The sequence below is a fragment of the Anolis sagrei genome, chromosome 3 (genome assembly GCF_037176765.1).
Source record: "Anolis sagrei isolate rAnoSag1 chromosome 3, rAnoSag1.mat, whole genome shotgun sequence".
Classification (NCBI taxonomy): domain Eukaryota; kingdom Metazoa; phylum Chordata; class Lepidosauria; order Squamata; family Dactyloidae; genus Anolis; species Anolis sagrei.
The window spans coordinates 552,895-576,983 of record NC_090023.1 but is presented as its reverse complement, the minus strand read 5'-3'; the positions used below and the strand labels follow the sequence as shown (position 1 = coordinate 576,983).

Genomic DNA, 24,089 nt, shown 5'->3' with positions numbered 1-24,089 from the left:
CAATACCTAGCAAACAAAACAGTTAAGCAGAAAGCAAACAAATAGCAATATACATTATTAAAAACTGAGCCGGCCAGAGTAGGGTACAGGGTTAAAAGTGCTGATGTGTCGGAGGGATATGGGATTATAGTATATAAGTGCGGTGTGCAAAGTGCGGTGATCTTGGTTCTGCTAAAGTGCTTCTGGGATTTGGTAGTGGGGTTCCTAGTCTGAAAAGGCACATTGGAACAGCCAGGTTTTCAAATTCTTTCTGAAGACTGCCAATGTAGGGGCTTGTCTGAGGTCTTTTGGGAGGGTGTTCCAGAGGGGGGGGGCCACCACAGAGAAGGCCCTGTCTCGCGTCCCAACCAAGCGCGCTTGTGACGCGGGCGGGATCACGAGCAGGGTCTCTCCTGATGATCGGAGTGAACGTGTGGGTTCGTAGACAGCGATACGGTCACGCAGGTAGGGTGGTCCCAAACCGTTCAGGGCTTTGTAGGTAAGCACCTGCACCTTAAATTGGGCTCGGAAGACAAACGGCAGCCAGTGGAGCTCCTTGAACAGGAGGGTTGACCTCTCTCTGTAATAGGCCCCAGTTAACATCCTGGCTGCTGCCCGTTGGACTAATTGGAATTTCCGAGCCGTTTTTAAGGGCAGCCCCACGTAGAGCGCATTGCAGTAATCCAGTCTAGAGGTGACTAAGGCATGGACCACCCCGGCCAGATCAGCCTTTGCGAGGTACGGGCGTAGCTGGCGCACGAGTCTCAGTTGTGCAAAAGCCCTCCCGGTCACCGCCGGCGCCTGAGCCTCAAGCGTGAGCGATGAGTCCAGGAGGATTCCCAAGCTACGGACCTGTGGCTTCAGGGGGAGTGTAACCCCGTCCAACACAGATTGCCACCCTATACCCCGATCTGGCTTACGATCGACCAGGAGGACCTCTGTCTTGTCGGGATTGATCCTCAGACTGTTCGTCCTCATCTAGATAGACACAGCGGCCAGGCATTCGTCTAGCACCCAAGAGGCCTCCTTGGAGTTAGGTGGAAAAGAGTAGTAGAGTTGTGTGTCATCTGCGTAGAGATGGCACCCAACTCCAAAACTCCGGATGACCTCTCCCAGCGGTTTCATGTAGATGTTAAAAAGCATGGGAGATAGAATAGTACCTTGCAGGACCCCACAGATCAAAGGCCAGGGGTCCGAGCAGATGTCTCCCAGCTTCACCATCTGGGTTCGTCCCTCCAGGAAGGACCGGAGCCACGACAGGACCGTGCCTCCAAGACCCATCCCAGAGAGGCGACCCAGAAGGATACCATGATCGATGGTATCGAAAGCCGCTGAGATGTCCAAGAGGACCAGCAGAGTCACACTCCCCCTGTCCAGTCCTCTATGGAGGTCATCCACCAAGGCGACCAAGGCTGTCTTGGTGCCATGACCAGGCCTAAAGCCAGACATATTTATACACGGCTATCATATCTCCTCTCAGCCTGTTCTTCTTCAGGCGAAACATGCCCAGCTCCTTAAGCCGCTCCTCATAGGGCTTGTTCTCCAGACTCTTGATCATTTTAGTCGCCCTCCTCTGGACACATCCCAGCTTAGAGTCAATATCTCTCTTGAATTGTGGTGCCCAGAATTGGACACAATATTCCAGGTAAAGTGGTCTGACCAAAGGGGAATAGAGCATGGGGAGCACGACTTCCCTAGATCTAGACACTAGGCTCCTCTTGATGCAGGCCAAAATCCCATTGGCTTTTTTTGCCGCCACATCCCATTCCTGGCTCATGTTCACCTTCCTCTCCACGACCCTTCCAACAAGCCTCAATGTGAGTTTGAATTGGACAGGTGGGGAGGCCGGGTCTTGGTTGGCGGCAGGATTCCTTTGGGAACAGACGGGGAATTTGGGGGCAGTCGGCCTCTGATTTGGGATGCTCAGGAAGGAGATCTGGAAGCCATCGTGGGATGGTAAGCAGCCCAGGACTCTTTGTGTTCCTCAGCATTGAGTACACTGTTTCTCAACCTTCCTAATGCCGCGACCCCTTCATACAGTTCCTCGTGTTGTGCTGACCCCCAACCACACAATGATTTAGGCTGCTCCTTCACGACTACTTTACAACTTTAATTCCGCTGCTGATATGCAAGACGTGTTTTCATTCACTGGACCAAATTTGGACCAAATATTCGATATGCCCAAATTTGCTTACTTATTAGGCAATGCTTCGTAGCTCAAGGATGAGGGCCTTCCAGATGTGGTGTCTTGGCGGTGGGTCTGCAGATGGCTGTGGAGCCCTAGTCTTGACCCGCATGTTCTCCCGCATTGAGGACATCGGTTTCCAGGTGGCAATGATCTTCACTGCCCAAATTTGAATACTGGTGGGGTTGGGGTTCTGTTTTGGAATTCTGGAAGCCAAACACCAAAAAGGAAGAGAAAGACAGGCAGAAAGGTCTTCAAAAGGCTTCTTAAGACCATCAGAAATATGTGTTTTATGATGGCCTTTGGTGACCCCTCTGAAAGCCCCCTTGCTGCCCCCCAAGGGCCCCGCCCCCTAGGTTGGGAAACACTGCCTTATATCGACCTGCCTGGTCACTGAGATCTTCAAGAGAGGCCCTTCCCTTGGTCCCACTTCCATCTCAAGCTTGGTTGGTGGGAGTGAGAGAGAGGGCCTTCTCGGTGTCTGCCCCTCGACTCTGGAACTCCCTCCTCAAGGAAGCCAAAATGGCCCCCTCCTTGCTGTGGTCCTTACTGCAGAAGGCTAAAACTTTTTTATTCGGGCGGGCTTTTAAAGAAGAAGATTTTAAAGATCACTTCAGGGGGTGTTGTGGTTTTTAACATTGAGTATGTTTTAATGGTTTTTATCTGGGAATTTTTAAATACCGTTTATATTTAATTCTGTTTTAATGTCTGCATATTTGTATGTTCAAATTGTATGCTGATGTTTTATGTTCAGCTGCTTTGAGTATCCATTAGGAGAGATAAAGCAGGCTATAAATCAATATAATAATAATAATAATAATAATAATAATGTTTCACTTCTTTCTTAACCAGGTAAATGAGGATTCTATGGAGCCACCTCTTGAATGCAGTAAAGAAACCAATGATATAGGAAGAAGAAATCCTCTCAAGGTGATGATCTTGCAGAATTCTTGACCCAACAGATAAGAAAGAAAAAAGGAGTCAAGTATCTGTATTGCAATTAAACACCCTTATTACTGTTGATATGCCGGAGAAACCCTATAAATGCCTGGAGTGTGGAAAGAGTTTTGCTTGGAGTAAAGACCTACGTTCACATCAAAGGACTCACACTGGGGAGAAACCCTATACATGCCTGGAGTGTGGACAGAGCTTCACTCAGAATGGAAGTCTATATTCACATCAAAGGATTCACACTGGGGAGAAACCCTTTAAATGCCTGGAGTGCGGACAGAGTTTTGCTTGGATTAAAAACCTACGTTCACATCAAAAGACTCACACTGGGGAGAAACCCTATACATGCCAGGAGTGTGGACAGAGCTTCACTGAAAATGGAAGTCTACGTAGACATCAAAGAATTCACACTGGGGAGAAACCCTATAAATGCCTAGACTGTGGACAGACCTTCACTCAGAGTTCAAGTCTATGTTCACATCAAAGGACTCACACTGGGGAGAAACCCTTTAAATGCCTGGAGTGTGGTCAGAGCTTCACCGAGACTGGAAATCTACGTAGTCATCAAAGGACTCACACTGGGGAGAAACCCTATAAATGCCTGGAGTGTGGAAAGAGCTTCTCTCAGATTGGAACTCTACGTTCACATCAAAAGACTCACACTGGCGAGAAACCCTATAAATGCCTGGAGTGTGGAAAGAGCTTCTCTCAGAATGGACATCTACGTTCACATCAAAAGACTCACACTGGGGAGAAACCTTATAAATGCCTGGAGTGTGGACAGAGCTTCACTCAGAATTCACATCTACGTTTACATCAAAAGACCCACACTGGGGAGAAACCTTATAAATGCCTGGAGTGTGGACAGAGCTTCACTCAGAATTCACATCTACGTTCACATCAAAAGACTCACACTGGGGAGAAACCTTATACATGCTTAGAGTGTGGACAGAGCTTCACTCAGAATTCACATCTACGTTCACATCAGCAGACTCACACTGGGGAGAAACCATATAAATGCCTAGAATGTGGACAGAGCTTCACTCACAGTTCAGGTCTACGTAGACATCAAAGGACTCACACTGGGGAGAAACCCTTTAAGTGCCTGGAGTGTGGAAAGAGTTTTGCTTGCAGTAACAACCTACATAGACATCAAAAGACTCACACTGAGGAGAAACCCTTTAAATGCCTGGAGTGTGGAAAGAGTTTCTCTCAGAGTGAACATCTACGTTCACACCAAAGGATTCACACTGGAAAGAAACCCTTTAAGTGCCTGGAGTGTGGAAAGAGTTTTGCTTGCAGTAACAATCTACATAGACATCAAAAGACTCACACTGAGGAGAAACCCTTTAAATGCCTGGAGTGTGGACAGAGCTTCACTCAGAGTGGAAATCTACATAGACATCAAAGGACTCACACTGGGGAGAAACCCTTTAAATGTCTATAGTGTAGAAAGCGTTTCACTGAGAATAGAACTCTACATACAGATCAAAGAATTCACACAGGGGAGAAACCTTATAAATTCCTGCAGTGTGGAAAGAGTTTTGCTCTGAGTGATATATAATATAATTATATAAGAAATCTTTATTTATAGACCGCCGTCTCTCCCCAAGGGGACTCAGGTTACACACGCACAAAAAATCAAACATTTAATGCCCAATGTGAATATTAAGATCTTTAAAATAATATAAAATAAGAACATATAACAAAAGAAAATAATAACATCAAAATAAAATCTGAGTAATCAAATAAACATAATTATACTCCTAACATAATAAACAATTAAGACATAGATGCTGAGAAAACAATTAAAGTACAAATACATTGGGCTATACATCCCTGGAGTGTGGTCAGAGCTTCACTGAGACTGGAAATCTACATAGACATCAAAGGATTCATACTGGGTAGAAACCCTAGACATCCTTAGAGTATGGACAGAGTTTCAGCTGCAGTTCAGGTCTATGTTCACATCAATGAACTCACGCTGGGGAGAAACCCTATAAACTCAAGGCATGTGAAAGAGCTTCTCGGAGAGTTGAACTCTACATCGACATAGAATACACACTGGAGAGAACAGTGGTTTCTGGCCCCAGAGACACACTCCCCAGAGACACTCTTTGTTGTGTCTTACGGTATTTTTGTGTCAGTAAAATAAGAATAATAGCAACTTCATTTTTGTTCCCTTCCTCCATCTCCCCAAAGGGATTCGGGGTGGCTTACATATGACATGAAGTGCCTAAAACAACGTATAAAATAAACATACAGGCCAATACAGAAAGTGAAACCAAGAGCATATGAAACAGCAGTTCAAACTCTGAACAACGCCCAATAACATATGTTGACAACTGCGTAAAACATGGCCAAGCTGTAAACGAGAACGAGGGAATATTAGTGCAAATTGTAGCTAAGGAAAGAGGGCATGGGATGAAAGTTCAGTGCTGTCTGGTAGGCATGGGCAATCCATGGTTCTAAAGTAGTTACAAAACTAGGGGCCCTGGTGGTTTCCTTCTAAAGTGTTGCTAAACTTCTGGTGGTGAAAATTTCAGAACTCTTAACAAAATTTTCAAAATCTCATTATTTTGTTATTGGCAATTTTTATGACAGAACCAATCAGGAACTGCAATTTATAACGAATTCTTAAAAGTTTTGTTAAAGTTCCAAAAATTTCCCCATCAAAACTTTAGCAACACAGCACCAGCACTCTCTAGTTTTGTAAGTACTTTAGGACCATTGAGAACCATGGATTGCCCATGCCTACTGTCTAGTTTCCTCTACAGCTGCTCCATGTGGCTCATCACAGACATCATTATCAACAGATTCTATTTTGGCTGCTATTAATACAGTAGAGACTCGCTTATCCAACCTTCACTTATCCAACGGGTCTGCCTCCCGCCCGGATCCACTGGTGAGGGAAGTGGAGTGTATGTTTACCTGTGGAATAACATCCAGGGTGAGAGAAAGAAAAGGAATTCTTGTCCGTTTTGGTGCTAAATTCGTAAATACAGCAATTACTATTTATCTTCCGGTTCCGGTATGGTGGTCAGCAGCTGAAAACGCTGAGCTGCTCAACCACAAATTAAAAATCTGAAGGAATCCTGAGTCTCCCCCTCACCAACCACCTTCAAACTGAGGGAAGAGAGACCCCGAGCCTCAGGCTCCCCACAAAGGGTCGTAGAGCCGGGAGAAAGAGCCAGGAAGGCACAAGGAAGGCGGAGAAAGAGAAGCGAGAAGCGAACGCCGCCATTGCATCGCGGCCGGCCTGCCTTCTAACCAGGCCGCCAGCCTTCCAATCAGGCCGCCAGCTTGAACACCAGCTGTTTTCTGGGACTTCCTGCCGGCCGAACCATCGCCAGGGCCGCCGCCGCCAACGCGGAGGCCGAGCCACCGCCGGGGCCACCGCCGCCACCAGGGTCGCCGCCGCCGCCAGCGCGGAGGCCGTACCACCGCCAGGGCCGCCGTCGCCGCCGCCGCCAGCGCGGAGGCCGGGCCACCGCCAGGGCCGCCGCCGCCGCCAGCGCGGAGGCCGGGCCGCTGCCGCTGCCGCCGCCAACGCGGAGGCCGCTCGAGACCATCCGAGCGGCCGGCTCGCCCCCCTCCATCAGGGCGAAGCGGCGAAGCTGCGGAGCTGCCTCCAGAGGTGAGCGGACGCAACGGCTGCGGGCGCCTCGGGTGGGGCCTCTGCTGCCTGGGCTGCTGGGGCTGCCGTCGCCGTTGAGCACCGCCCCAGCTGGGACCTCTGCCATCTGTGCTTGCCGCACGGGCCGCTGCGCGGTGGGCGTCGTCCGGCTGGGCCCTTGCCGTCTGGATTTTGTCGGCTGGGCCTTCACCATCTGGCCGCACAAGACGCCCCGCCGTCGGGCCCAACATTACTCGTTACTCCTCCCAACTGGGCTTCTTCCATCTGGGCCCATCCCAGACGCTAGGCCTCTACCCTCCAGGTCCTGCCGAGCGGGCCACTGCATCGCAGGAGCCAATGGAACTGGGCCCTGGGCTACTTGAGCCGGGCCGAGCCACCTGGCCCATTACCATCCTCTACCATTTGGGCCTCCACCATCTGGGAAAGCAACGTGTAGACCTCCTTGCAGTGTGTAGACCTCTGAGCAAGCAATGTGTAGACCTCTTTGTGCTGACCTCTCTGTGTTGACCGATATTGTGTAGACCTTTTTGTGCTGACCTTTTCCTGGGTTGATCGATATTGTGATAGACCAACTGTGCTGACCACCGCCGTGTTGACCATCTCCGGAAGACTGAAGACTCATCCGCTTTTCTACATCAACCGTCCAGAGACTACACCTTGAATCATAATAACCTTACCCGATTGTTATCACTGACATCCTCTTAATAGTGTGTTTACATATTACTAACATAGTACGTTCCTTGATTGCCTTTTGCTGCTAAATTGGTTTAAGAACGCAATATAGCACTTTAAGGCGCCTGCCTAAATTGCTGCTAAACTGTACTAGCACTTATATCCCCCTTCCTTATCCCTCTATGCCGCACTTTAGTTAGCGTCGAGAGCGAGACTCGGGTATTGTTGCACTTTAAGATCTTTGCACTTTACAAATTTACCACAACGGCACGCAGTTGTGTTGTTGACTGAGTTGTGTTGTTGACTGTGTTGCACTTTAAGACTCTCGCACTTTATGAACTATCTAACTGTTGTGGCTGGAACGCTTATTACCATCTGAATCTATTATTATCCATGTGGTTCCCCATCCCCCTATTTGTACTGTCCCTGTTATTACTGACTAGTGGAAGGGGCAAGGGAGGAAGTGGGCTGGAGCCTGTGAACAACAATGAGGCGGGGAGGGGGGAGAAAGGGAAGCAAGGGAGTTGGCAAGGGCCAACAAACCAAACAATTAGCAAAACAGAAACTAAGACCTTGGTTTTGGACTGCGGCATGGAGGGGGGGAGGTGTTCCACTAGCCGAGGGGCCCCCATAGAGGTCGTGGTGGGGAGGGGGAGATGCGGAAAAAGGAGACCTCAAATTCGGCCTAATTCGGACCGCTTATCTACATTAATAATCCCAAACCGGTCTCCTAAGGTAAATTGGTGTAACCAGGTGAGCGGGCCCTCTGGATTGAAGGTGGTGCTGTTGAACGCCAGATCTGTCAACGGAAAAACAACCTTTATCCAGGATTTAATCCTGGATGAGCGGGCAGATCTGGCGTGCATCACGGAGACCTGGTTGGATGAAGCTGGAGGTGTAAATCTTACCCAGCTTTGTCCTCCAGGTTTCTCCGTACAGCACCAACCGAGATCCGGAGGACGGGGAGGCGGGGTCACAGTGGTCTACAGAGATTCCATCCATCTGACCAGGAGTCCCATCCCGCAGACCACAAATTTTGAATGCGTCCACCTGAGGGTGGGTGACCGGGACAGAATAGGGATTCTGCTAGTGTACCGTCCACCTCGCTGCACTACAGTCTCCCTACCTGAGCTAGCGGGGGTGGTCTCGAGCCTGGCGTTGGAGTCTCAACGGCTTCTTGTGCTGGGGGACTTCAATATCCATGCCGAGGCGACCCTCACAGGAGCGGCTCAGGACTTCATGTCTGCCATGGCAACCATGGGGCTGTCCCAACAAATATCTGGCCCCACCCACTGTGCTGGACATACATTGGACTTGGTTTTCTGCCAGGGATGGGAGCAGGGTAGCGGTGTGGAGGAGTTGTCCATCTCTCCGTTGCCATGGACCGACCACTTCCTGATCAGATTTAGGCTCACTGCGCCCCCTAACCTTCGCAAAGGTGGAGGACCCAGTAAAATGGTCCGCCCCAGGAGGCTTATGGATCCGAATGGATTCCTGACGGCTCTTGGGGATTTTCCCGCCACCTCGGTAGGTGACCATGTCGAGGCCTTGGTCGCTCTCTGGAATGGGGAGATGACCAGGGCAATTGACATGATCGCTCCGGAACGTCCCCTCTCAAGTAGCCGAGCTAAACCAGCTCCTTGGTTTACTGAGGAGCTGGCAGTGATGAAGCGAAGGAAGAGGGAACTAGAGAGCGTGTGGCGCTCGGACCCAAGCGAGTCAAATCGAGCACGGTTTGTGTCCTTTCTAAGGGCATATGCCGCGGCAATAAAAGCCGCAAAGAAAACTTTCTTTGCGGCCACTATTGCGTCTGCAAAAAACCGTCCGGCGGCGTTGTTTCGGATTGTCAGAGGTCTTTTAACTCCCGCCACCTCAGGCGGGAGCCCTGACAATTCGGTCACGCACTGCGAAGCATTTGCTCGGTTCTTTGCAGACAAAGTCGCCTTGATCCGTTCTGGGCTGGACACCATGTTAAATGCAGTCTCTGAGGATGTGATACGAGCACCTGCTTGTCCTATTTTGATGGATTCTTTTCAGTTTGTGAAACTCGAGGATGTGGACAAGATATTTGGAGGAATGAGGCCCACCACGTCCATCCTAGACCCTTGCCCATCCTGGCTTCTGAAGGAGGCCAGAGGGGGATTGGCTGAGTGGGTAACGGTGGTGGTTAATGCCTCCCTTCGGGAAGGCAAGATTCCAGCGAGCCTAAAACAGGCTATTATAAAACCGCTGTTGAAGAAACCATCATTGGACCCCAATAAATTCAACAACTTTCGGCCTGTTTCCAATCTCCCCTTTTGGGGCAAAGTCATGGAAAGCGTGGTGGCCTCACAACTCCAGGTATTCTTGAGAGACACAGATTATCTGGATTCGGCACAGTCTGGTTTCAGACTGGGACATGGAACCGAGACGGTCTTGGTCGCCTTAGTGGATGATCTGCGCCGGGAGCTAGACAGGGGGAGTGTGTCCCTGTTGGTGCTCCTGGACCTCTCAGCGGCCTTCGATACCGTCGACCACGGTATCCTTCTGGGGCGCCTTGCAGAGATGGGTCTTGGGGGCATTGCCCTGCGGTGGCTCCAGTCATTTCTGGAGGGCCGTACCCAGAAGGTGTTATTGGGGGACTCCTGTTCAACACCACAGCCTTTGACCTGTGGGGTTCCACAGGGCTCTATATTGTCCCCCATGTTGTTTAACATCTACATGAAGCCGCTGGGTGAGATCATCCGGAGTTTCGGGGTGCGGTGTCATCTGTACGCAGATGATGTCCAGCTCTGTCACTCCTTCCCACCTGCTACTAAGGAGGCTGTCGAGGTCCTGAACCGGTGCCTGGCCGCTGTAATGGTCTGGATGAGGACGAACAAACTGAAATTAAATCCAGACAAGACAGAGGTACTCCTGGTCAGTCGCAAGGCCGAACGGGGTATAGGGTTACAGCCTGTGCTGGACGGGGTCGCACTCCCCTTGAAAGCGCAGGTTCGCAGCTTGGGTGTGACCCTGGATTCATCGTTGAGCCTGGAGCCCCAGGTTTCAGCGGTGACCAGGGGAGCATTTGCACAGCTTAGGCTCGTGCGCCATCTGCGCCCGTACCTCGGGAAGTCTGACTTGGCCACGGTGGTACACGCTCTGGTCACATCCCGCCTTGACTACTGCAACGCTCTCTACGTGGGGCTGCCCTTGAAGACGGCCCGGAAGCTTCAGCTAGTCCAGCGCGCGGCAGCCATGCTACTAACAGGAGCGGGACGCAGGGAGCATACAACGCCCTTGTTGTTCCAGCTCCACTGGCTGCCGATCTGCTACCGGGCCCAATTTAAGGTGGTGGTGTTATCCTACAAAGCCCTAAACGGTTCCGGCCCAAAATACCTTTCGGACCGCATCTCGGCCTATGAGCCCACGAGGACCTTGAGATCGTCTGGGGAGGCCCTTCTCTCGATCCCGCCTGCTTCACAGGCACGTCTGGCGGGGACGAGAGAGAGAGCCTTCTCGGTGGTGGCCCCCCGGCTGTGGAACACCATCCCTGTTGACATCAGACAGGCGCCCTCCCTTATGTCTTTTCGTAAGAGCCTAAAGACATGGCTATTTGAGAAGGCATTTAACTGAGTGTACATCAACTGGTAATGACAACTGGAACGGAATATGGATTACGAGTTTGGTTATGATTCTACGATAAGACGGAGCGGATTATTTTAGTGTAATTATATTAGAGTGTATTAGTGATATGTTGATTTTTCGTTGTGCTTTATTGTAAACTGTCTTTTATATGTTGTATACCGCCGTGAGTCGCCCTAGGGCTGAGAACGGCGGTCAACAAATGCAGCAAATAAATAAATGAATAAATTTATTTAAAGTATTTATATTCCGCCCTTCTCATCCCAAAGGGGACTCACATGTATAATACAATACAATACAATACAATAAGCCTTTATTGGCATAACATGGCAAAGAGTATAAAACATAGTACACGTAATAAAAAAGGGCTTCTCGTTTGCTACACATTCAGTTTGCAGACTTCATTCAGGAATCTTGCCACTGAAAGGCAGCAGCTAAAGTCCTGGCAATTTAAAAGCAAAATCACTTTGTCAGAATCGCTGCGGTTCTTCAGTGAGTCTAAAACTTGTGTTAGCAGACTGGATCTTAGCTCCTGGTAGAGTGGGCAGTGCAGGAGAATATGCGGTATGGAGTCTAGCTGTCCTGTGCTGCAGAGGCAGACCCTCTTGTCGCTCGGGAGGCCATTGAGTCTTCCTCTATGGAGCGGCGATGGCATGATGTTAAATCTAGCCAGCATGTAGGCTCTTCTGTAAGAGGGGTTGGTGAGCTCTGTGATGTAAAAGGCTGGATTTCCCTGTGCGTATGGAATTGCCAAGTTAATAGGTGAGCAGGATTTGTTTGCCAAGCTCAACAATTGGTTGTGGTCCCTTTCTAGCAGCCTCCTTTTGATGAGGGTAAAAGTCTCGGGAAAAGATAGTAGAGTCAGGAAATCGCTGTCGTAGCCCAATTCCCCGATCTTTGCTAGGACAGTTGAGCACCATTTGGAGCGGTGGAGTTCGCTCAAGGTGAGTTGAGTCAGAGAGTCGCTGGGACTTTGATAGTGTATAGATAGCCAAAAATTAATGACGATTAGCCAGATAGTAGCCTCAATAGAATATTGCCCAGATTCAAGACAAAGAACTGCATACGGGACACAGTTGGGGGCACCATATAGTTTGTGGAGGAATTTCGAATGAAAAGATCTGATGGCGCTGTTATTGGGGGTTAACCAGATGGGTGCTCCATAGAGAAGTTGTGACATGGCCTTTGCTTTGAAGACTTGCAGAGCTAGGGGGATATATTGATTACCCCTGGAGTGGAAGAACCTCCTGGTCGCACTGCCACTCGATTTGGCCACATGTATATTGTATATTGATTTTCTTTCTCTGAATTTCTTTCTCTGTTGATTTGTTGTAAAACATGATGTTTTGGTGCTTAATTTGTAAAGTTGTAATGCAATCTGACGTTTAATAGGCTTTTCCTTAATCCGTGTTATCCAAGATTTACGCATATCCAACATTTTGCCGGCCCATTTAGGTGGCAAACGCAAGACTCTCCTGTAGTAAAAAAAAATAGAGTTTGAATAAGTTGATAAAATGAAAAGAAGGAATACTCACTCTGCGAATTTGGATGCTCTTTATGTCACTTGGATTTTAGTAGTGTCCATTTTAATTACTGTCGTTGAATATTTGAATATTGTTTTATCTCATTAAGTTGGGTTTTGTCTTTCGTAAGTGTTGTTTATGCTTTGATATTGTGCTATTACTAACATTGATATATCTTACTTGTATTGTACGTGTTTCACAGTACCAATATGTGCTGTTTTGTAAGACACCCTGAGTCCCTTTGGGAGATGGGGGCGGGGCATTGTGATGAATTGCCTACTTTTAGGCCAGGGAAAAGCTCAGGGTCTGAGGGTTGGCGAGACTGTTCTTATTATTGTTTTAATGATTGCTTAGGTACTGTCTAATTATTTATGTTTAATTGTGGTTTTATTATTGTGGTTGTTATGGTTTGGCATCGCGTCAGTGTCCAGTGTATGGCACTGAAGTATTATCAGTTATGTGTAAACCGCTTTGAGTCCCCCTAAGTAGGGGCGAGAAAAGCGGTATAGAAATACTGTAAATAAATATAAATGGATAAATAAATAAATAAAGAAGAAGAGGTTTTGAGTGTGTTAGGGAGAAGAGCAGTTATAGGAGCCAAAGTGGTCAGTTTTTAGGTAGAATAGCTGGCGTAGAGAATAGACAGATCCAAGAGAAAGGACTGCCTGGAGTTTTTAGGAATTCTAGTTAGAGGGAAGTCTGCTACTTTTTCCGGAGGGAGTGAAGAGTTGTTTTGAAACCAAGTATTGAACTGTTTTTAAAGGAACCATACGCTCCAATTTATTATTGCAACCGTTAAGCTTAAGTGCCTGTATTGTTGAAGTTCACACAAATAAACAACTTTGTTCTTTGTTAAACAACAACTGTCTCAAGAGTGCCTCTATGTGAACTAGTCCCATTGCAGTTTGGAGAAACAGAATTTTAAGATTGGTGGCAGCATTCATTTAAAGGAATCTCAGGTCAGAGCCCTGAGTGCAAACCCAGCACATGCAAGCTATTAAAAAGCTCTTGTCAAACCAAAAGCTAAATACTCCTTTAAAGTGTGGTGGTAGCCAGTGATCACCGAAAATTACCTCAGAATACAGAGTTTGGTGGCCAAGCCTAAACAGCCTCCATACAAATAATTGAATTTAAATAATCTTTTAGAATTTGTGAGCAGCGTTTGGGACTATGTATTGTCGAAGGCTTTCATGGCTGGAATCAATAGGTTCTTGTGGGTTTTTTCGGGCTAGATGGCCGTGTTCTGGAGGCATTTTCTCCTGACGTTTCACCTACATCTATGGCAAGCATCCTCAGAGGTAGTGAGGTCACAAGAACCTAGCGTTTGGGACTGTTAGTAAGAATCCTTTTTACAGGCATCAATACAGTTATTATTTGGTTATTTAGAGAAAGAAGGGACAATATACAAAGTTAAATGAAATCATCGACCTGGTAGGCCATCCAGTCCAACCCCATTCTGCCAAGAAGCAGGAAAATCGCATTGAAAGCACCCCAAACAGATGGCCATCCAGCCTCTGTTTAAAAGCTTCCAAAGAAGGAGCATCCATCACACTCCGGGGCAGAGAGTTCCACTGCTGAATGGGTCTCACAGAGAGGAAGTTCAGCCTTCTCTTCTTCAGGCTAAACATGCCCAGCTCTTTAACCCGCTCCTCATAGGGCTTGTTCTCCAGATCCCTGATCATTTTAGTCGCCCTCCTCTGGACACATTCCAGCTTGTCAATATCTCTCAATAATTGTGATGCCCAGAATTGGACACAATATTCCAGGTGTGGTCTAACCAAAGCAGAATAGAGCATGGGGAGCATGACTTCTCTAGATCTAGACACTAGGCTCCTATTGATGCAGACCATTGGCTTTTTTGCCACCATATCATATTGTGGGCTCGTGTTTAACTTGTCCCAAGATCCTTTTCACACGTACTGCTCTTGAGCCATGTGTCTTCCTCATGTTCAGGTGGAATCTCCTTTCCTGTAGTTTGAAGCCATTGTTCCATTGCATCCCAGTCTCCAGGGCAGCAGAAAGGAAGTCTGCTCCCTTCTCCCTGTGACATATTCCCCTCCCCTCTTGATCCCTGGCCTTCATCCTGATGCTAAATGCCAGATCCGTCAATGGCAAAACATCTGTCATTCAGAACTTAATCCTGGATGAGGCGGTGGATCTGGCATGCATCACCGAGACCTGGCTGGACGAGCTGGGGGGGGGTAAACCTCACCCAGCTGTGTCCTCCGGGCTTCGGGGTGCATCAGCAGGCTAGGTCTGGGGGGCGGGGAGGAGGGGTTGTGGTGATCTTCCGGCAGACCATTGCCCTGATCAGATGCACTGTTCTGCGATCTCCGAGGTTTGAATGTATCTACTTGAAGGTGGGAACCCAAGACATGATATACTCCAGAGGACAGGAGCAGGATTCAAAACAATCTTGACAGATTAGAGAGATGGGCCAAAACTAACAAAATGAAGTTCAACAGTGACAAATGCAAGATACTCCACTTAGGCAGAAAAAACGAAATGCAAAGATACAGAATGGGGGTTGCCTGGCTCGAGAGCAGTACGTGTGAAAAAGATCTTGGAGTCCTCGTGGACAACAAGTTAAACATGAGCCAACAATGTGATGTGGCGGCAAAAAAAGCCAATGGGATTTTGGCCTGCACCAAGAGGAGCCTAGTGTCTAGATCTAAGGAAGTAATGCTCCCCATGCTCTATTCTGCTTTGGTTAGACCACACCTGGAATATTGTGTCCAATTCTGGGCACCACAATTCAAGAGAGATATTGACAAGCTGGAATGTATCCAGAGGAGGGCGACTAAAATGATAAAAGGTCTGGAGAACAAGCCCTATGAGGAGCGGCTTAAGGAACTGGGCATGTTTAGCCTGAAGAAGAGAAGGCTGAGAGGGGATATGATAGCCATGTATAAATATGTGAGAGGAAGCCACACGGAGGAGGGAGCAAGCTTGTTTTCTGCTTCCCTGGAGACTAGGACGCGGAACAATGGCTTCAAACTACAAGAGAGGAGATTCCATCTGAACATGAGGAAGAACTTCCTGACTGTGAGAGCCGTTCAGCAGTGGAACTCTCTGCCCCGGAGTGTGGTGGAGGCTCCTTCTTTGGAAGCTTTTAAACAGAGGCTGGATGGCCATCTGTCAGTGGTGATTTGAATGCAACATTCCTGCTTGTTGGCAGGGGGTTGGACTGGATGGCCCAGGAGGTCTCTTCCAACTCTTTGATTCTATGATTCTATGACAACCTGGGGATCCTGCTGGTGTACCATCCACCCCGCAACCTGGCAGTTTCCCTGTCTGAGCTAGCGGAGGCGGTCTCAAATTCGGCCCTGGCCTCCCAACAACTTTTAGTTTTGGGAGACTTCAACATCCATGCCGAGACCACATTGACAGGCGCAGCTCAGGATTTCTGGTCCCACACATCAGGCAGGACACACGACCTTGTTTTCATTGTGGACAGTGGAACAGTCAGAGTGGAAGAACAAAACATCCTTCCATTGTCATGGTCTGACCATCATCTGATCAGTTTAAGATTAACCGCACCCGCCAACCTCCGCAGGGGTAGTGGACCCATTAAGATGGTCCGCCCCAGGAGGCTGATGGATCCAGAAGGACTCCTGAGGTCTTTTGGGGATCTTCCTGTCCTGGAGACTGACGATCCTGTTGACGCGCTTGTTGATCGCTATAAAAGTGAGATGTCTAGGGCAATTGACACAATCGCTCCCGAACGGCCCCTCAAGGCAAGGGAGGAAGGCAAGGGAGGAAATGAGATTCCGATGAGGTTTTCCAACAAGGCTTTATTTCAAGTTGATCAACATGAGATGAATAGCCTTTGACCACCCTGGTCAAAGAACAAACGACTATTCACACCTTGTGTCGCACTTAACAATGTTTTTATATCAAACTTCTAAAAACAACACGTAAGCAACTTCTGATTGGTTGTTCTGTTTCTACCATTACAGCATATTCATGTTTTTGTTGAATGTTTGACCCTGAGCTGTAATTTTACCTATCTGTAAGCTTGCTTATCCAAGGCAGAAAGAATTTCGTGGGAGTAGATCTGCTTGAGCACAGGCAATTTTTTCCTATTAGCAGCAGCCCTTGGCAAGCAAAAGCTCTCTCAATAGACAGGGATTCTGGGTCTCAGTAGACAGGGATTCTGGGACTTGTAATAATTAGAAATTTATTTATCTTAATCATGTTCCTATAGTAGGTTTTTTGGGCTATACGGCCATGTTATAGAAGCATTCTCTCCTGACGTTTCGCCTGTATCTATGGCAAGCATCCTCAGAGGTTGTGAGATCTCGCAGTTATTATTTGTTTATTTAAGAAAAGAGGGTCAATAGAAGATGCTTATTCTTTATTTACTTACAGTATTTATATTCCACCCTTCTTACCTTGAAGCCGACTCAGGGTAGATCACAATGCACATATACATGGCAAACATTCAATTCCATTAGACATACAACATATATAGACCGACTCAAAGGCAATTTAACATTCCAGCTTTCCGGCCTCACTCAGTCCTTGATGGAGTACTTCCTCATTGTTCTACATGCTGCTGGAAGGTTTTATGGTGTCGTAAATTAGTTAAATTAGCCTCCCCGCATAAAGCGGTACCTAAATTTCTTACTTGACAGATGCAACTGTCTTTCGGGCTGCATAGGTCAACAGCAAGCTAGACTATTAATGGTTGGGAGCTCATGCTGACCCGGGCTGGCTTCAAACTCGTGGCCTCTCGGTCAGTAGTGATTTAATGCAGCTGGCTACTAACTAGCTGCGCCACAACCCTGCATTGATAAATCAATGCAGATTCTGAAGGATCATCTGTTACTCCGCTCCGAGTGCCCCGGGGAGATAGAGCGGAATACAAATAAAATATTATTATTATTACTCTTGTTAGAGAAGATGTACTTTCTTCTCTTACTTCACTTCCTTCCTATGCAAAGGATATGTATAATGATCCTCTCCCCCTGCCCTGTCTTGAAAGAGATACAATAGACTCATGTGTAGAATTAGTTCACTAACATGGTTCCACAATCATAATAATAATAATAATAATAATCTTGCGTTCCACCCTCTCTCTCTCTCTCTCTCACTCACTGAGGGGACTCAGGGCAGATGCCAACATGAGAGCACAGCTGGTTAATCACCTGCAATAAATCACTGCCAAACGAAAGGTGGCAAGTTCGAAGCCCGAGTCAGGGTTGAGCTCCTGACTGTTAAATAGCCCAGCTTACTCTTCACCTAAGCAGCTGTGCTGTGGGTAGAGAAATTAAGGACTGCTTAAAGTGGGGAGGTTAATTTATGATACCATAAAAATGCCGGAGAGCAAGGAGGAAATGCTACGATTGAAAGGCCTGGTGTCATAGTGGACGAAGCGACAACTTCCCTGTGGCCGCATTGAGCAACCTGCAGGATCCAAAGTAGAAGAAATTCCTGAATGACCTGTCCGTCTTGCATGTCAAAAACGGCATTGAATGTTTGCATTGTGTATGTGTGCATTGTGCTCCATCCTGAGTGAGAAGGGCAGAATATAAATACGGCTAAATAAGCAAATAAATAGCAATGGCAAACTTTTTGTGCCTGCCTAAAACACAGAGTCAGGATGGTGTTGTTCCGTCTCCCAGGAGACTGGGTTTATTGTCTTTTTGGGTTGCTTAAATTGGTTGCCCCTTGCCTTTCTCCTAGGCCTCTGCAGCCTCTGCAAAGGCCTAAAAAGTGAGCAGCCAGAGGCAGGAAGGCCAGTTTTCAGGCCCTCTGCAATAATTGGCCAAAGAGTGGCTCTTTGGGCCCGCCCGTTTCCAGGATAGAAGCAGCCATTTTGGAGGTCTCCCTGCCCCTTCAGTCTTAGGAAGAATCCATGATGTGCTGTTGGCAGACAGGTACCTCAGAAAATATCATTGCAAAAACAATTGAGTTATAGATAGACAGTAATTTAGTTTAATTTAGTATAATAGATTTATTGAGTAATTTAGTTTAATTGTTAAATAGTTTATTTAAAATAATTACAAAATTTTCCTTTTAAAAAGTTCGATATTTACGAAATTTCGTAAATGTGAAAAAAATTACAAAACATTAATGAATCGATTTCCGAAACAATAACGAATCGATTCGTTAATGGCGGACGCGACCGCGAAATACGCTAAAAAACCTCCAAAACCTTCTGAAGCTTCCCTCTCCCTCTGTTGTTGACTGTTGGTGTGATATTATAATTTTTTTTCACTAATTAAACAAAAAACTTGCCCCAGACATGCGGAAATAATAACGAAACGACCTCAGAACAATAATGAAACGAATACAATAACGAAATACGAAGCATTTACAAAATGTGTTTAAAAATTCGTTTTTTTAAAAAATTGCTCCAGAATGGTTCGTTATCGTTTTGTAATTGAAAAAATTAACGAATTACGAATTAACGAAACGAAACCGCCCAGCCCTAATAGATAGATAGATAGAGTAATTGAGTTTAACTGAATATAGATAGAGTTTATTAATATAGATGGAGTTTATTATTCATTGATTGTTGTAATATTGATACGCTGAGCCAAGTCTACCAGGACTTCGTAAATAAATACCCTGTTTATTGTTTAAGATTGAAGTGGACTCAGTTATTCCAGAAAGCTCAATCTGCCTAAAGAAAGACCCCAGCAGTTTCGCCCAGACATAGATAGCAGCACGTCAACGTTTTATTTTAAAGCGTCTGGGCGTAACGGCACAGGTGTTCTGTGAGCGTAAGTCAACAGAGAGCTGAAATCCCCCTCCTGACATGGGAGTGAAATAGGGAAGGCCTGATCAGGGCGGAAAGGGGGAGACTCCGGGGAAGGTGCGCTGTGTCCTCTGGGAATGGGATGTGGCCGGAAACAAGAGAAGGAGGGGGAGTGGGAAATAGGTAAACTGGTGGGAAACCGTCAGAACTAGCTTTCGTTCCTTCCTGGGAAGACTGAATAATAAATGTGCATCCAAGGAACCTCCTCGTAAGCGTGGTTGTATTCTAAAATCTGCCGGGACCTGACACACATGATACGAACATAAAATCCCGGGGAAAAAAACCCAAATATGAAAATAACATTAAAACCTAACCTCAAATTAAAGCCTAACATCAGCAAATTAAACTTCAAATTATATAATAATATAAATAAAAACATTCACATTAGTGTGCAAAAGCTGGCCAGGGTGCACAAAACGTTGTGAGTAGGTTAAACTACAAGAGAGGAGATTCCATCTGAATATGAGGAAGAACTTCCTGACTGTGAGAGCCGTTCAGCAGTGGAACTCTCTGCCCCGGAGAGAGTGTGGTGGAGGCTCCTTCTTTGGAAGCTTTTAAACAGAGGCTGGATGGCCATCTGTCAGGGGTGATTTGAATGCAATATTCCTGCTTCTTGGCAGAATGGGGTTGGACTGGATGATGGCCCAGGAGGTCTCTTCCAACTCTTTGATTCTATGATTCTAAGTTCAGGAAAAACGCTTTCCTTTTAGTTTTGGGATCTGAAAAAGCTTTATAATGATTCATAGGAGAGACTTGTCTCAGTTAGGTCAACACTGTTATTTTATCATGGTCTTGCTTTCAAGTGCTCTGAGTTTCATGTCTCAAGTTTTTGCTAAGCTCAAGATTTGTCTATGAGATTTTCTTGCTGTCTCGTTTTGTGGATTCAAGTGCCTAGTTTCATGGATTTTTATGGACTCTTGGGTTTTGTTTCCCTGTGAAGCTGATGGACTATTTCTTATACTGGATATTTACTGGTTTTGCTATTTGTTATTGCTTTGCTTACATATAATCTATATAAATAAAAATGTAATGTTCGTTTGTGGGATTAACAGAACTCAAAAACCACTGGATTCTAGGATTCTATGTAGTCAAATGAGGTCATTGGGCCGGCGTGGACCAGGAATGCCCAAATACAAATAGTTCTCAACCCGAGGCCCCGCACCGGTCTCTGCACCATCTAATCCTCCTCCTCCTCCTCTCCATACGCTAGTTTGCAAAAGTCAGTCTTCAGCTGTTTTTTGAAGGAGAGGAGGGAGGGGGCAGCTTGGTTTCTTTAGGGAGGGAGTTCCAGAGATAGTTGGTGGGGGGGGGGGGGGGCAACCACAGAGAAGGCCCTCTCCCTTGTTCCCACCAGCCGTGCTTGGGATAATGGGGGTGGGAGCGAGAGCAGGGCCTCCTCCGATGACCGCAGTGCCCGGGCTGGTTTGTCAGAGCAGATGCGATCAGTCAAGTTGCCTGGACCCAAGATGTAACTGTTAGTATGATATGAACATTGCTTATAGTTTAAACTCTGTGATTTCAGTAATGCACGCGTTAGTACAGAGAGATGTGTAGTATTGGTAGAACGTCACTTTTGGAGGTTCCTGTGCTGGCCGGATGAAGAAGGGCTGACAAGAAAGGAAGGTGCTTCTTGCAGCGTGCGGAGATGTCAGCGGACGTGATTGAAGGTTCTCTTGTCTATATATTGTGCAAATAAAAAAGACTGTGTAAATAGTGAAGATGAGTGCCGCTTTCCAGCGAAAGCTGAATTGAAGGAGTCGTGTGTTTTCTACCACTTTGTGCGTTCAAGCAGAAGCATGGAAGGTGGAAGAAACCGGGGATTCTCTGCACCAACAGCAGGGGAGGCCTTGGAATCATAGCATCATAGACTTGGAAGAGACCTCACGGGCCATCCAAACCAACCCCCTGCCAAGAAGCACCCCCAACAGATGGCCATCTAGCCTCTCTTCGAAAGCCCCCAAAGAAGGCGCCTCCACCACACTTTGGGGAAGAGAGTTCCAGCTCTCCTTATAGTCAGGGCGTTCTTCTTCGTGTTCAGGTGGAATCTCCTCTCTTGTAGTTTGAAGCCATTGTTCCATTGCGTCCTAAAATCATAGAATCCTAGAGTGGGAAGAGACCTCCTGGGCCATCATCCAGTCCAACCCCATTCTGCCAAGAAGCAGGAATATTGCATTCAAATCACCCCTGACAGATGGCCACCCAGCCTCTGTTTAAAAGCTTCCAAAGAAGGAGCCTCCACCACACTCCGGGGCAGAGAGTTCCACTGCTGAACGGCTCTCACAGTCAGGAAGTTCTTCCTAATGTTCAGGTGGAATCTCCTCTCTTGTAGTTTGAAGCCATTGTTCCGCGTCCTAGTCTCCAGGGAAGCAGAAAACAAGCTTGCTCCCTCCTCCTCCTCCCTGTGGCTTCCTCTCACATATTTATACATGGCTCTAATCATGTCTCCTCTCAGCCTTCTCTTCTTCAGGCTAAACATGCCCAGCTCCTTAAGCCGCTCCTCATAGCGCTTTTTCTCCTTGATCCTTTGAGTCGCCCTCCTCTGGACACATTCCAGCTTGTCAATATCTCTCTTGAATTGTGGTGCCCAGAACTGGACACAATACTCTAGGTAACGTGGTCTAACCAAAGCGGCATAGAGCATGGGGAGCAGGACTTCTTCCCTGGATGTAGGCACTCTGCTACTGGAGGGACCCACCCAGGACGTGCCTGGAGCTCCTTTGCTCTACCTTGAGGGCGCTTCCGGGTGTTAATCTGGCGTGATGGGAGCTGTAGTCCGCCCCCAACCTTGCGCGTTCTGTAAAATTAAAAGGAAAACGAGGAGTCCTTCTACTAACCATGGTGTGAGGGATGATGATGATGGCGGGCCCGCTCGGCAGGGCTGTCGCGGAGAAGGCCGAAACCAGGCCCAGGGCAGAGGGGGGCGCGGCCACGGGGCAGTCTCCAGGGCCAGAGCTGCATCCTGATTGGCCCTCAGGATTGATTTAATTATTTTTATTTATTTGTCGTGTCAGGACAACCAGTCAAATTATATTACATTTCTAACAGAACAAAGCAAGCAAACAGACAAAATACAAAACTTGTGAGTTTGGTAGTTGGTGAAATGTCCTTTGACCAGTCTCTGTCCCCTTGGAGTGCCTCTGGTGTTGCTGCAAGAAGGTCCTCCCTGGTGCATCATGTGGAAGAAGGGCTCAGGGTGCATTGCAGCAGGTGGTCAGTGGTTTGTTCTCCTCTGACTTGCATGCCGTGGATTCCACCCTGTATCCCCATTTCTTAAGATTGGCTCTGCATCTCATGTTGCCAGAGCGCAGTCTGTCCACTGCCTTCCAAGTCGCCCAGTCTTCTGAGTGCCCAGGAAGGAGTCTCTCATTTGGTATCGGCCATTGGTTGAGATGCTGGGTTTGAGCCTGCCACTTTTGGACTCTGGCTTGCTGAGGTGTTCCAGCGAGTGTCTCTGTAGATCTAAGAAAACTATGTCTTGATTTAAAGCGTTGACATGCTGGCTGATACCCAAACAGGGGATGGGCTGGAGATGTCTCTGCCTTGGTCCTTTCACTATTGGATGATTGGCGGGAAAGCGCCGAGGGAAGGGCGGTGGGTGGGGCTACGCTGAGGGGAGAAGGCCGGCGCCATTTTGTGCCAGTCCCAGTCAGGGAGGCGTTCCTTCTGGAGTGGAGGGGGAGCCAGCCAGCCAGTCCTCCTCTGGGAACCCACCTCGGTGAGCCTCTCCTCCTCCTCCACGCGGGTGTGAGGGATGAGGATGGATGGTGCTCCCGAAGGACTCCATGCGGCTTACAAAGGCCAAGGCCTCAACATGACAACAACAATGCAAGCAAATTAAAAACATAAGCAATAACACAACAAAACATTACACTATTACACAATAAAATCAATAGAATTATACATGGCCCTCATCATGTCTCCTCTCAGCCTTCTCTTCTTCAGGCTAAACATCATGCCCAGCCCCTTAAGCCGCTCCTCATAGGGCTTGTTCTCCAGACCCTTGATCTGCTCCCTCCCCCCTGTGGCTTCCTCTCACATATTTATACATGGCCCTCATCATATCTCCTCTCAGCCTTCTCTTCTTCAGGCCAAACATCATGCCCAGCTCCTCAAGCCGCTCCTCACAGGGCTTGTTCTCCACACCCTTGATCTGCTCCCTCTTCCTCCCTGTGGCTTCCTCTCACATATTTATCCCTGGCCCTCATCATGTCTCCTCTCAGCCTTCTCTTCTTCAGGCCAAACATCATGCCCAGCTCCTCAAGCCGCTCCTCACAGGGCTTGTTCTCCACACCCTTGATCTGCTCCCTCTTCCTCCCTGTGGCTTCCTCTCACATATTTATCCCTGGCCCTCATCATGTCTCCTCTCAGCCTTCTCTTCTTCAGGCCAAACATCATGCCCAGCTCCTCAAGCCGCTCCTCACAGGGCTTGTTCTCCACACCCTTGATCCTTTGAGTCGCTCTCTTCCTCTGGACACAACATTCCAGCTTAGAGTCAACCTCTCTCTTGAATTGTGGTGTATGACAAACCTGAAGTTTTGGTGATGGGAGTTGTAGTCCGCCCACAACCTGGTGCGTTCTGTCAAATTAAAAGGGAAACGAGGATGAGGATGGATGGCGATGGATGGCCCTCTCTCTCTCTCTCTCTCTCTCTCTGGGCAGGGATAATGATGATGGCGATGGCTGAGGAGGGGGAGGCCGAAGCCAGGCCAGAGCGGAGGGGGCGGGGCCACTGGACAGCCTCCAGGGCCAGAGCTGCGCCCTCATTGGCCC

The 24,089-nt window shown here is 47.7% G+C and overlaps 1 protein-coding gene across 1 annotated transcript; it reads left to right on the top strand.

The window, feature by feature from the left end:
• The first annotated feature begins 1,859 nt into the window (after positions 1 to 1,859).
• Positions 1,860 to 6,141, top strand: LOC132772368 (zinc finger protein 665-like). Its single transcript, XM_067466369.1, has 2 exons — positions 1,860 to 1,935; positions 3,017 to 6,141. Exon 2 carries the CDS (start codon positions 3,189 to 3,191, stop codon positions 4,560 to 4,562), a length of 1,374 nt encoding a protein of 457 aa, XP_067322470.1. The 5' UTR covers positions 1,860 to 1,935; positions 3,017 to 3,188; the 3' UTR covers positions 4,563 to 6,141.
• The last annotated feature ends 17,948 nt before the right edge of the window (positions 6,142 to 24,089 follow it).

What these genes read in the sequence shown, in the direction of transcription:
- LOC132772368 (XM_067466369.1), top strand. Translation starts at nt 3,189, where the DNA reads ATGCCGGAGAAACCCTATAAATGCCTGGAGTGTGGAAAGAGTTTTGCT.